Raw genomic sequence first — 13,417 nt, 5'->3', positions numbered from 1 at the left:
AGAAGAAAACAGTGACCTTCAACTTGGCGAAAAGTGAGTTTTTAATTATAGGAAAACACTATCTAAATAGACCACCAATTATCAAACTAGGAGAAAAGAAAATACAATATTCCAATAACCTAAAAATTTTAGGTGTCACATATGATAGCAAACTGTCATTCCTCCCGCATTTAGATGAAATTAAACACAACGTAAATAGGTTAACAACTAACTTAGGTCGATTTTCTGGTAACACATGGGGCATGTCAAGTAAACAAATACGAGACATATATATTTGGGCTACAGAAAGAATGATTACATACGCAGCAGCGGCATGGTATAGACCACACTCACATATTCTACGTGAACTACAAGCAATTCAACGCACACCACTTATTAAAATAACAAAAGCCTTTTCGCACAACTTCAAACATAGTGTTGCCAGTTATTGCAAATGTTCCGCCGGTACACCTAACATTTGAAAAAGAAATCAAAATATATCGAATCCTCCACAATAAAGAATCATTCACATGGGAAGACAAAATATTTAAAAGTGAACAAATATCCAACAAATATGACATAAGGAGTATATACCCTGCAAATAGAGTGGCTATCCCCACGAAACCATTAAAATCAAACTCAATTAAAACCTTGATATACACTGACGGTTCTAAAACAGATAAAAGTACTGGAGCGGCATTTATTCACATGAATAACAATAATAAAATTATTAACACACGACAATATGCGTTACCAACATACAGCTCAAATTTTGAAGCAGAGAGAGAGAGAGAGAAGGAATGTAGGAAAGGCAGGGAGGTTCTCGCTTCTCGGCCTTTTGGCTAAGATCAAAGTGTTCAATGCTCACCCCGTGCTGGGGTCGGCCCGCCGCTGCCTGCTGCCTGGTCTTGCCTGCTGCCTGGTCCTGCCTGCTGCCCGGTCCTGCCTGCTGTCTCCCGGTGCTGTCTTCGTGGCGCCCGCTGTCCCTGGCGTGCTGACGTCTTGCTCGGGGGCCTGCCTGGTCCTGTCCCGGTTTTCTTGGTCGCCGTCCTCTACGGCCCTCCAGATGTCCCGGTGCCCTTGCTTTTAGCGAGGACAGGGGCCCATGGCCTTCGGGAGCAGCGATGCTCCCGACCACAGTGAGGACGACGGCGACCCCCCCCCCCGGGCAGGAGCGCCAGCCAGAGCGGGAAGACACCACCCTTACGCTCTTCTTCCCGCTGCCCCCCACGTTCCAGTGCTGCGAGGATGGCTGCGCGGCTGCCTACAACCCTGCGGTCTGGACGTCGCGCCGCCAGTCCCTTCAGCGGCACCTGGAGGCGGAGCACGGCGTGCGGATCCGGCGGACTGTCAACGTGTGCACCATCTGCGGCGACACGCTGGGCCTTCGGCCTACAACGCACGCCTGCCTGGTCAACCGGCCAGCCGGTGCCCCTCCCCCTGCTCACCGGCACCAGTGCTCAACCTGCTCGAGGTCCTTCACCACACGGAGGGGCCTCCAAAACCACGAGCAGAGGCACAGGAGGGAGGAGGCGCTGGCCAGGCAGAATGCCGCCGCAGGTGCACCGCCCACCCGCAGCAGCACCAACGGTCCGCCACAGCAACCCGACAGCAGCGCCACACCTGCGGACAGTACCGGGACCTCTTCCCCTTCACAGCAGGCCTCGCCCGGACCGGTCACTGCTCCGGAGCCGCCCTCGCAGGTGGCCACCCCTTCCCCCGCTGGAGTGGGGAGGAGGACCTTCCGGGCGAGCTGGACCAACCACAGCAGGACACCGTCTCACCCACCTCGAGCACCGCCTCGGAGAACCTTTCCCAGGTGGCTCCGCCCACCCCCTTGCTGAGCGGTGCCGAGGACCAGACGGGCGAGCCTGCTGACCAGGCAGCGGACACGAGCTCCTCAGACCAGTACGAGAGTCCTGCAGCAGAGGACCCGCAGGAGCTCACAGGGCAGACCGCGGGGCCAGCCGTCGAGAGACCAGCGTCTCCCGAGGCGACGGCACCCCGCGGGAACGACCAGGGCGACGGCAGCACGTACGGCACGCAGGAGGAAGCAGCCGACTCCATGGGACCAGAGGGCGGTGCTTCAGTCCTGGCGGAGGAGACGGCGGAGCTGCGGGCGTTAAGCCGGTTACCTGTGGCAGACGAGCAGTGGGCGCGGTTGGAAGACATCCTGGACCGCGCCGAGGCAGCCGCCACCGAACACCTGCGGCTGCCGAATCGGGGCTCGCGCCAAACACCACCACGGCGCGAGATTAACCCCGATAACGCTGCTATAATACAGGGTCTCTACAGGAGGAACCGGCGCCGGGCCGTCCGGCTGATTGCGGAGGGCCCTTCGCAGCTCTGCCCGATCGACCCAGGCACCCTGCACACCTTCTACACCCGTCTCTGGTCCCCAGCAGCAGTGGACACGACACTCCTCAGGTCAAGAGCCCCCACCAGCGAGGAACTGGACACGTGCCCCTTTCTGCCCGACGAAGTCGCAGCCAAGCTCCGGAGGTGCGAAAGTACAGCTCATGGGGAGGACCGCCTGACCTACCACCACTGGAGGCAGGTGGACCCGGACGGGCGGTACCTGGCGGCGGTATTCAACGTCTGCCTCCTATACCGCCGCACACCCCAGAGCTGGAAGTCGACGAGGACGATCCTGATCCACAAGAAGGGCGACCGCGAGGACCCCACAAACTGGCGACCCATTGCCCTTGGTCGAACGATCGCCAAACTGTATGTCGGGTGTCTTACCACCCGGCTGCAGCGGTGGTTGGGCGACCATGCGGTACTGGCCAGGTGTCAGAAGGGCTTCCTGCCGCACGATGGGGTGTTTGAACACAACTTCGTGCTGCAGGGACGCCTGGACGACGCCAGGACGGGAGGTGGGGAGCTGTGCGTGGGGTTCCTGGACTACGCAAGAGCCTTTGGCTCGGTCGCCCATCAGGCCCTCGTCGATGCTGTCCGCGGCGCCGGCGCGGGGGAGGCCTTCTCCGAGATCGTGGAGGAGCTCTACCGCGCCAACACCACCTGCGTCGTGGCAGCTGCAGGCACCACGGAGCCAATTCCCATCGGAGCCGGTCTAAGGCAGGGCTGTCCGTTGAGCGGCCTGCTGTTCAACTTGGTGGTGGATCCGGTCATCAGAGCGGTGCAGGGAGGCGATAAGCAGCACAACATCCTTGCTTACGCCGATGATCTGACACTGCTCGCCAAGGACCCCGCCACCTCCTTGCAGCGCCGTCTCAACATGGTGACGGCTCTATCGGACCGGCTCAAGCTGCGACTTAAGCCCGCCAAGTGCCGAACCCTCCATCTGTCCGGGCGCTACCCGGTGGGCACACGGCCCAACACCTTCACCGTAGGGAGCGACCCGGTCCCGGCACTGGCGGACTTCGAGGGGCACCGGTTCCTGGGGCGACCTGTGGGGTTTAGGGTGCTACCGGACCAGACGACGGTCGACGAGGCCATCCATCTCGGCAGAAAGCTGCTCTCCTCAATGCTCGCCCCGTGGCAGAGGCTGGATGCAATCAAAACATTTCTGTATCCAGCCCTCAACTTTGCCATGCGGGTGGGCCTCGCCAGCAAGGGAGAGTGGCATCGCTTGGACGAGGAGCTTCGCCCGCTGATCAAGAAGACCCTGTACGTGCCGGCTAGAGCGTCGAACGAGTACGTGTACGGGAGCCCACGTGCCGGCACTGCAGATATCCCTCTTGCGGCGGAGCTCAGCGACATCTGCCGAGTGGACGGGGCCTTCAAGCTCCTGTCGTCGATCGATCCGGAGGTCCGGGAGCGAGCGAGGGAGGAGCTCCACCGGGTAGTGTCGAGGCGGCTACGGCGAGAGGCGGAGACGGAAGACATCGAGGCCTACCTTTCGGGCGACACGGAGGGCGACTTCCGGCAGACTGCGACGCAACTCCAGTCTGTCTGGACGGAGGCCCGCAAGGCCTCCCGTCGCCTGACTGTCGCCTGGGAGATGTTTGAGCAGGGCGCCCGCATCACCTGCGGGGAGGCCTTGGTGTCAGCGCGGAACCGCAACAAGCTGGTGAAGACCCTCCGGGCCATCCTCAACCAGGTCCGGGACCGTTCTCTCCAGGACAAGCCGAACCAGGGCAAGGCGATGGCGTGCGTAGCGGCGGACCCCGCCAACTCACACTTCATGCGGTCCGGCCGCTACACCCGCTTCAAGGAGTGGCGCTTCATCCACCGGGCCCGGCTAAACCTCCTCCCTCTCAACGGCACACGCACCTGGGTACCCGCAGCAGACAAACGGTGCCGACGCTGCGGGTACGGGGAGGAGACACTGCCGCACGTGCTTTGCCACTGCATGCGGCAGAGCCTGCCATGACGGAGCGCCACAACGCCATCGTCGCGCGCCTCAAGAAGGCGGCCCTGGGACGGTTCACTGTCATCGGAGAGAACCAGCAGGTCGGGGTCCCCGGCTTGCGGCCCGACCTGGTCCTGGCCCGGGGAGAGGAGGCCCTGATCCTGGACGTCTGCTGTCCCTTCGACAACCGTATGCAGGCGTTCCAGGAGGCCCGGAGGGTCAAGGAGGAGAAGTATGCCCCTTTACAGCAACATCTCCTCCGGCGGTTCCAGCGCGTCTCCGTCGAAGCCATCGTCGTCGGCTGCCTCGGCTCGTGGGATCTGGGAAACGACCGTGTCTGCTGCAGGTTGTGCTCCAAGAACTACCTGCGGACAATGAAACGCTTTTGCGTCAGTGACCCGGTCGCCGCCTCCACGAACATTTATCGTAGCCATATAGGTCTCCTGTAAATAGTTTTTATTCCGAGAAGCGATACCGCGGTTTTTAGTATTGTACACCTTTACAGTTTTACCGTTTTAATACTAACACCACTAACTATATTTTTTAGCCCTTTTTGTTCCCGGTTCTTATTGTATACACTTTTATCTCGTTCTGTTTTGAGTTCCCAATGTAACCATTTATGATGTATTGTAAATAACATGAAAATAAACTCTGTTCTTATCAGCTTTGAAGCAGAGGCAGTGGCAATAATCAAGGCACTTAAATACATCAAAAACTTGCAAAATGATGAAACGTTTCAAATTAACACAGACAGTTTATCATGCCTTAGAGCGTTAAACAATTTAAATAACACTAATACATTTATTGATGAAATAAAGATACTGGTAACTTCGGTACAATTAACAAATAAAATTACGTGTTCTTTTTTTTAAAGGCCACTCAGGTGACTGCGGTAATGATTTAGCAGATGAATTAGCTTCCAAAGCATTTAGATCAGGGACAATGGTGACAGTTCCAATAACGAAACATTTTATCAAAGTCCAGTTCAAGAAAGAAACGTTCAATAAATGGAACATAATTTGGCATACGGAACATAAAAAGACAACAGTCCACAATTGGATTAAAAGTGTCTATCACATTCCGCAACATTTCCCAACAAACTACTATACGAGTCAATTATTAACAGGGCATGGACGATTCCCGTTCTACCTGCAAAGATTTGGAAAAATAAATAACAATATTTGTATTATCGGAGAAAACGTCACAATATTGATCATTACTTAACTACATGCAAAAATACACTTAAATTCAGAGATGAAATCTCGAAATTCACTCGAAACATTTAAGATAATAAACCAGAATTAGTAAACGAAGTTCAGCAACTAAAAACATTGGAAACCATGATAAAATACATTAATGAATCCATTCCACATAATCATATATAAAAAAGGTTTATTTTAACAATCAAGGTCTTTTGTCGAGCTGGAAGTGTGCTCAACCAAACGAGGTGGGGTTCTCCCCCTCACTCCCAGCATAGACAAGGCTTAAAACAGCTGAAAGCACCAGCGCCCATGACCTACAAGACCACCCCATTATCACTATCCTTCAACCGTCCTGGGGAAGAACAAGACAAGAGCCACTTTGGATGAACAAGTCACTTGGGAAGCAAGAAAACTTCGCAAATTCAAGTTTCAAGATTCAAGTTTCAAGACTGAACACACCGAAAAAAAAGAAAAAGCAAAAAAAAAGAAAAACCGAAAAGAAAAAAATTTAAATAAACGCCCGCTGCTGCCGGGCCCGTTCCCTTGGTGTGGTTCGCTGCGAGTAGTCCCCCCTTTTATTTTTCTTTATTTTAAAAATTTTTTTTTCGTGTTATTTATCTCTCTCGTTTTTTTTCGTTTTTTTTGTTGTTTTTTTCCTCTCCCTAAATTTATTTCTTGGCACCAGCCCTATTTATTTATTTATTTTGATTGGTTATTAACACGTTATACTTGTGGTACGCGTCGGGGTAGTTTCATTTATGTATTTCTTCTATTTACCCCACAATAACTGTTGTCCCGTTTAGAGTCACTGTATGTGCTACCTTTGGGTAGCAGAGTTGCGCATAGGTCCGGTTAGCAACCACAGCTATGCGGTGAAGTCGCACTCTGTTTCCGCAGGCGACATGCCTACCGTGCCGCCAATAAACATGTCTGGCATGTCGACGGCCGACGATAAACATTGGCTGCCGATGACTAGTGTTAATTCATTTTGCTGCAGAGCGGCGTCGAGAAATACAAAAATTGGCCCGAGCGTCAGCTTCTCCGCAATGCATGGATGCTAGCGGCTCTGGAAGACAGATACGCAACTCTGCTACCTAAAGGTAGCATATACAGTAACTCTAGTCCCGTTAATGGGGGTGGCAATCGCCGGGCGGATTCCAAGAGCGGACGTATCGGCCCCCAGAAACGCACCACGAAAACGCGGACAATTTAGAGTTGGTCCTTTCAGTGCGCCAGTGAACGCCGGTTGTGGTCCAAAGACCGAGTCAGAGCCGAGAGTCGATAACACAAACGAAATATATTCTCAGTTAAGGCAGTATAAACATCACAAACACATGCACACTCGGCTGGTAGCAGTTACAACTTCATAATATAACTCAGATGGTGTTAACGCAACGGAAACTAAATGTCCACAATTCTTGGACGGTACTTGAATTCTTCTCTTCAACGACACACTCACGCCAACTCCAGCGGTGTCTGTCGTTGCTCCTTCCGTCGACGTAACTTGTCACGGCTCACAGGGCGTCGTCATTTGATTCTTCCAGATCGACGATCGACTGACCGCACACCATCATAAACACGTCTTCTTTGGCTGACGGAGCCACACTCAGCATAACTTCACCATCTCCGGGCCGACTGACTCACTCACTCACTGACTGGTGGTGGTAGTGGTTTGAAGAGGAAAAGGCGCCTAATTTCTGCAGCCCGGTCGGGAGAACGGCGCTCACTGACTGACTGCTCACTGGTAGTCGTGGCACGCTTTTATCTCCCCTCCCCAGGGTTCTAGAAGCGTCGGGGGGGGGGGGTTCTTCGGCGTGCAGTACAGCCAAGGCTACGGAATGTTCGAGGTTTCTCTCGCCGGTTCTACTCGCGGCGGCGTCGCTCGGTGATGCGTCATCCTTTCCCTCTGCGTTTGATCTGAGACTGCTAGTGGGCGAGGGGGATGCGGCGCGTCGGCGTCTTTTGATACTTGTTTTTTCGTCGTTCGCGCTTCTTGGGCGAGCGGCTCGCGCCGTACTCTCGCGCTGCCGTTTGAAAGCGGCCGCGCGCGCGCTTTATGGACGAGCTCGTTTGTGACACGCGTCAATCTTCTGCTCCTTACAGAGTCGGCCATGAACATGTCCGGGTTTCAGAAACCCAAAAGCGAGAGGGGTGGTGAGGAAAGGTTGGCTTGTCGAGGCTCGGGGAAGCACGTTGCGCTCAAGTGCTTGTGCAGAACTTTTTGCAGAGGGGTGCATGGGCGAGAGGGGGGGGGCATTCAGCAGCGACCAGCGCAGGCACCGTTTTTATCAAGCTGCCTGCATGGAAAAAGTATTCTAAATTCCCGGAGGAGGAGGGAGGGGGAGGTCAGTGTTCTCCCTCTTGCCTCTTCTCTCTCCTAGTATCAAGTGAGCCGGTGAACCGCTAAACTAAGCCGGTTCAATTAAGTGAGCTGAGCCGTTCGGAGCCGCTCACTGAAGTGAGCCGCTTTGTCCATCTCTAGGTAGCGGCCGTTCATGCGCATGACGTGTTCATGCGTATGTGTCGTATGATCCTCTGGCTCCGGTGCCGAAGAGGGCAGGGAAGGGATTTGGCTATTTGGCTTGTGAAGGCTACACGGGGGGAGTGGCAAGGGTTTAAAACACGCCTCCTCGTATCATGGTTTCGCACCGCTACAAATTATTGTTTTTCTCAGCTCGTGATGAACTAATCTGAAAACTTCTTTCGGCATAATGCTCTTCATTCGGCACACAACTTCCAGCGTCTTACTATAATTTGCTATGCTGCCTGGTGAGGGGCCCTTTAAGCAAACGAAAACAAATCCACGGAAAGATGAAGATAATATGTTCTCAATAAAAAATTTCGGTTTCTCATATGCTACATAAATTCTCTTTACTGAAAACTAGTTTCTCCTATTTATTAAAAGAACAACTGTTAACACGTGTGCCTGACTGCTGCCGCTCGCTCGTTGCAACTGCTCCGTTCTTTTAGCACTTCCGTACTTCTCTTATTTGTAGTGTGTGTACCATGTGTTTTGTAAAAGGCGATGTCTTATTGCCGAAATGCGCAAGCGCGAGCCTCCCCTAAGTCTCTCTTGTGTGCCAGTGAGTAGATGAGCAAGACGACGAAGTGGCGCAAAAAGCTCGATAACACCTTCAACTGGACAACCCGCTGAGCTACAGATATCACCAAGTGCTGCTGGAGAAACCAGCGGGTGGTTCCCAGATGGAAGAAGCAGCGCACTCGCCTTTGAACGTAGTGCGATTGCACCGATAGCCGCGTCACATGAGCCTGCATAAAACAGAAAAAAAGATCACATATGTTACCACAGCTCTGGAGAACACGGAACGAAAAACAAGAGCCCATTCTAAGCGGTCATATCCCCGCGCAGACACTGTGAACACCATCTTCATCCACTTTTTTCGTCCAGCGGAAACGGTGGCGACATAAAGAACGCGAGCTATGACCGAAAATTGATAGACTATCCAGAACTGTGGGCGCGTACAAGCAAGAGCTGCAGAAGGTTAAGGAAAGCTGCTTAGTGAGTGCATTCTTAGAAGTTGCGGCCGATGCAGAAGACGGAAATGCAAAAGGAGTGCTGCTTCGAGACCAAGTAAAGAATTAAAAGACAATGTATCAGACAATGTATCGACAATGTATCGTCATTCGACACCTCTCCGCAAAGACCTACGAGAACATCGCGACTGAGGGCCTCCTCCGACTAACATGTCGAAACACTCTCCAGAAACACATTGGAATATTCACCGGACAAGTTCGGTTCAACGACCTGGTCCGTTGTCACTTTGAAAGACAACTGCAAAATCTGGACACACCTCCATCCAACGTCTGCAATCTCGTGGTATACGAGATGATGATCCGGGAAGAACTGATCTACAACAAGCAAATCGACGCATTTGTAGGGGAAGTTGACATGGGCCCTGAACTCCTGAACATTGGTCCTAGCTCGAAAACAAAGTCATGGTGAACTCTCTTTTATGCTTTTCATTGTGCGGTCTGCACGCAAGGTTTAAGATACGTGTACGGTATTTTTTTACCAAAGACTGCACGGGAGAACAGCTGGCAGTCATTGTACGGTGCCGAAGAAGACTGCCGATATTGGGTTGGACATTGCCCGGCTGGTGACTGATAGCCATACAGTGAATATGATAGCAATGGATATTTTGTGCGGAGGCAAAACGAACATACAGGCGTCGCACCCAGTCGATCCTTCTCAGCAGATTTCTCTCTTTTTCAACCAGAGCCACATTATAAAAAATGTGTGGTCAATGTTCCTGGCAAAGAAAAGAAGATCACGTAAAGGTATGTGAAAAGTCTCCACAAAATGCAGAAAAACTCGACAGTGAGGCCAGTAACGTTCCTGACCAGGAAAAACGTGCACCCAACAAACAAAAATGAATGTCTAGTACATCAGAAATCAGGCCTGCCACACATGGGACGTGGCCTTCACGTCACCAGAGCCCTCAATTGAGTTCATGCGAATGATGAAGAGGTGATTCACAATGATGGACTTCAGCAACTGCCAACAACGCATCTACTCTAACAACGCCGACATCCGCCAGTTTACGGAAGCAGACGAGCCTATATTAGAGTGGCCCGAGGGTCCTTGTTTAGCTTACATAGAAAATCTCAAGAACGAAACCATAGCTGATAGATTTTTAAGGAAGGAAACGTACCACGCACGTGTCTTTGCGATCACGTCAATTGTGCAGTGCATTTTTTGTCACTTGACTGTGAAAAAGTTCAGTTTCGTGCTCACACATGAAGTGTCGAGTGACCCGATAAAATCCAAGTTTGGCTTCCTGCGTCGAAGTTCCGGCAGTAATGACATCCTTGATGTAAATAGCACAATATGCGGGATTGAAAAATGCTGAAGACAGGCATCGTTGCTACCTCCGACCAGAGCACCGTTCAGAGCTCAACATCTTTCATCGCAAGGCAGCTGCTGCCGACTAAGCGCAGCCTCACCATGCCTGCCACTGGTGCCAAGTTTCTCGACGAGGCTGTGAACGACTTGAAGAGCCATTTGACAACGTCGGCACCTTGCATAAGTCTGGAAGAAGCCATTGTCGCTGTGGTTGGAGGCTTCACCGTAAGGGCTGCAAGTGAAAGCATTCTCTCCTGGAACTGCACTACTGCAGGGCCAGGAAGGCAATACACTTCTCCTTGGCCTTACTGCCCAGCAAGATCGGGACGGGGTCTTCAAGCCGAGCAAGGAGCTCTTAAAGCTACTGATTGGTCTTTAGAAGCTTGTAGACCACGTTCTCCCCCACAGAAAGTATGTCACAAAGCCCTTAGAGGTATGAATTCCGAGAAGTGTGGCAGTCGTCACAGAACTCATGTCCTCAGCTGTATAGACACAGACAGCGACTATCGCAAGTTTTTTCTGGAACACATAACAACGAAGTTGATGAAGCCGCTGTTCACTGACTATGCTCTCAGCGCTTGCGACGGTGGTGCAGTTGTTAAGTTCCTTGGCCGCAAACGTATGTCCCGAAAAGTGCTTAATTCCTCTTTATTAAGCATACACAAAGCTCAAGTCTATCGCTTTTATGTTGTCGCGGAGCCCTACTTTAGACTACCGTAATTTGCAGCAAAATTACACGAGGATAACCGTGCTGCTTGAAGGGACATGCAAGATACGAGGTCTATACGTGAAAAGAATTGTTCCGGGATTCTTGTTACGTTACTAGTGAACACCAGTCAGAGTGACTGAAACCGTCCCTATAAGCGCAAGAAACTAAAATTTCATCGAAATAGCCCGACCACAACCAATTTGTTCAAGAACAACTGAACAGAAGTGTCGCCACGCTTGCCGATTAGCCGCCGCCGTTACCACCGCGCGTCCACGCCACTCCAACCATAGGCATGCGCACGAGGGGGGCAGGGGAGGGGGCGGTCACCCCCCCATAATAACCTAAGAGGGAGGCGCAAAGTCTGTACCATACCTTTATCTGTCAGACCTGCCCCGTCGTTGTTTAAAGATAAGCAATATGGCCACGCAGAATATTGGCCATAATGGCGGCCAAAGGTCCCTGATGATTAGTGAAATATTGTGGCGCAAGGGCCAGGGTTGGCCAAAGAGCGCCATGTCTTTACATGTGGCGTTAGCGATGACCAGTGATTAAGATGACAGGAAGTATAATGGCTGTAAGAGGCCTAAAATGACGCGCTACGTAGAAGCCTAAAAGATATGATGGAGTATAAAATTCTGGCAGTGAGGCACGATGCGATGTATGGGGTGGGAAGAATGACCAGTGAGCATGATATGTACTAGGGAGAGATGGTGAATAGAACGTATGCGTCCTCAAGGCCCTTGAGGCCAAAGGCCGGCAGGCAGGTGCTTTCTGTAATGTGGCTACAGCAACAGCAACCTCTTTTCAGAGTCAAACTCTCGGGCTGCAGAGCTAAAAAACACACGGACGGAGACACTAGTAGACACGACGGGCGCTGACTTGCGACTCATTAATTGTAAGTCAGCGCCCGTCGAGTTCACTGTGTGTCTCTGTCCGTGTGTGTTTGAGCACTGCACCCCGAAAGTATGACCATGAACCAACTCGCCCAAAGCAATGCTCTGCTTTTCAGAGGTCGTGGTACGGATTGCCTGGGTATACTGCCACGGGCACTTTTTATATTTTAGACGCGAAGCAGCTTATGAACGAGGCCTGTCCCCCCGGCGTGACCAGTGCCCGCGTGCCACTAGATGTATGGAAGAAAGAAGAGGACGAAGTGCTGGCACGAGAGGAGAGCTCGCGCATGGTGTGCAGAAAGGGGTGTTTGCCTGAGAAAACGGTGCCACTAGATATATGGAAGAAAGACGAAAACGAAGTTTTCACATGAGCGGAGAGCTCGTGCAAGGTGTGCAGAAAGGAATGTTTGCCTGACATATGGACGCGCGATAGAGCGCTCGCTCCACTGCGACGCCTGCTCTAGTATAAATCATGCAAGGCACTCACTACGCCATAAATCATGCATGGTACCCTCTTCGCCATAAATCATCGTCATTCACGCAAGGTACCCACTACGCCATAAATCATCGTCATTCATGCAAGGTACCCACTACGCCATAAATCATGCAAGGTACCCTTAGATGCGAAGCAGCTTATGAGCGAGGCCTGTCATCCCGGCGTTGCGTCGACGTAGCCAGTGCCCCAGCCGATCCGGAGTGGTGGGCTCGCGAAGCCGAAGCGAAACGGGCGCGTTGACATCGCACTCTCAAACTTCAAGCTGCAACCTTAGGAGCCATTAACTTTATACTTTACGGACCACAAGGCCGTTATACTCAAGGAAAAACGTTCCCCTGAGCTTTGTCATATATTACGAGTAACAACATCAGGGGAACCTCGAATAGAAGGACCATGAAAACAGATGAAGAAAATAAAACATTTACAGAAATCTAAGTCGACTCATGCCTGCTTCGCTTACTACTCAGGGTTCCCTTTACGGGGAGATGGCGGGATTTTTTTATGAAACCGGTCCGTTAAACGTATAACCAGGGGAGTGAAACTTCCTATACCATCCATGGCACGCCATATTCGCTCGCAGCGCCAAACGAACACCTGGTGTTTGGGGGCGGTACTAAAACATGGCGGCGCAATGCAGACACGCACTGGGGGACGCCATCTTCATGAGGACTGAGGATCCGAGTGACGGGGGGAGCGATTTAGCGCCAAATTCAATTGGGATGCACCAGCAAGCCACATTGAGTGAGTGGAAGGTATTCAGATGGCGAGCGCGCGACCGTCTTCCTCTTGCGCAACCCGCCAGATGATCAAAACGACAATCGTTGCGTCCTGACTGATGAAGGTTTGTCCATCCACCTATTTTTGCACCACTCTAAGTAAAACGGTCTTTTTGTTTACGTGTACACATAAATTAGACAAAAATAAATAGCATAGCTTGTTTGAATCTTTTATTGCCTAAG

The 13,417-nt window shown here is 51.9% G+C and overlaps 1 protein-coding gene across 1 annotated transcript; it reads left to right on the top strand.

Moving 5' to 3' along the window:
* The first annotated feature begins 1,084 nt into the window (after positions 1 to 1,084).
* LOC119385401 (uncharacterized) lies at positions 1,085 to 4,315 on the top strand. Its single transcript, XM_037652846.1, has one exon. It carries the CDS (start codon positions 1,085 to 1,087, stop codon positions 4,313 to 4,315), a length of 3,231 nt encoding a protein of 1,076 aa, XP_037508774.1.
* Positions 4,316 to 13,417: the final 9,102 nt, after the last annotated feature.

Source organism: Rhipicephalus sanguineus, chromosome 3, assembly GCF_013339695.2.
Source record: "Rhipicephalus sanguineus isolate Rsan-2018 chromosome 3, BIME_Rsan_1.4, whole genome shotgun sequence".
Lineage (NCBI taxonomy): Eukaryota > Metazoa > Arthropoda > Arachnida > Ixodida > Ixodidae > Rhipicephalus > Rhipicephalus sanguineus.
This window is presented reverse-complemented; position numbering and strand designations above follow the sequence as displayed.

Coding starts and splice junctions, on each gene's coding strand:
- LOC119385401 (XM_037652846.1), top strand. CDS start 1,085: ATGGCCTTCGGGAGCAGCGATGCTCCCGACCACAGTGAGGACGACGGC.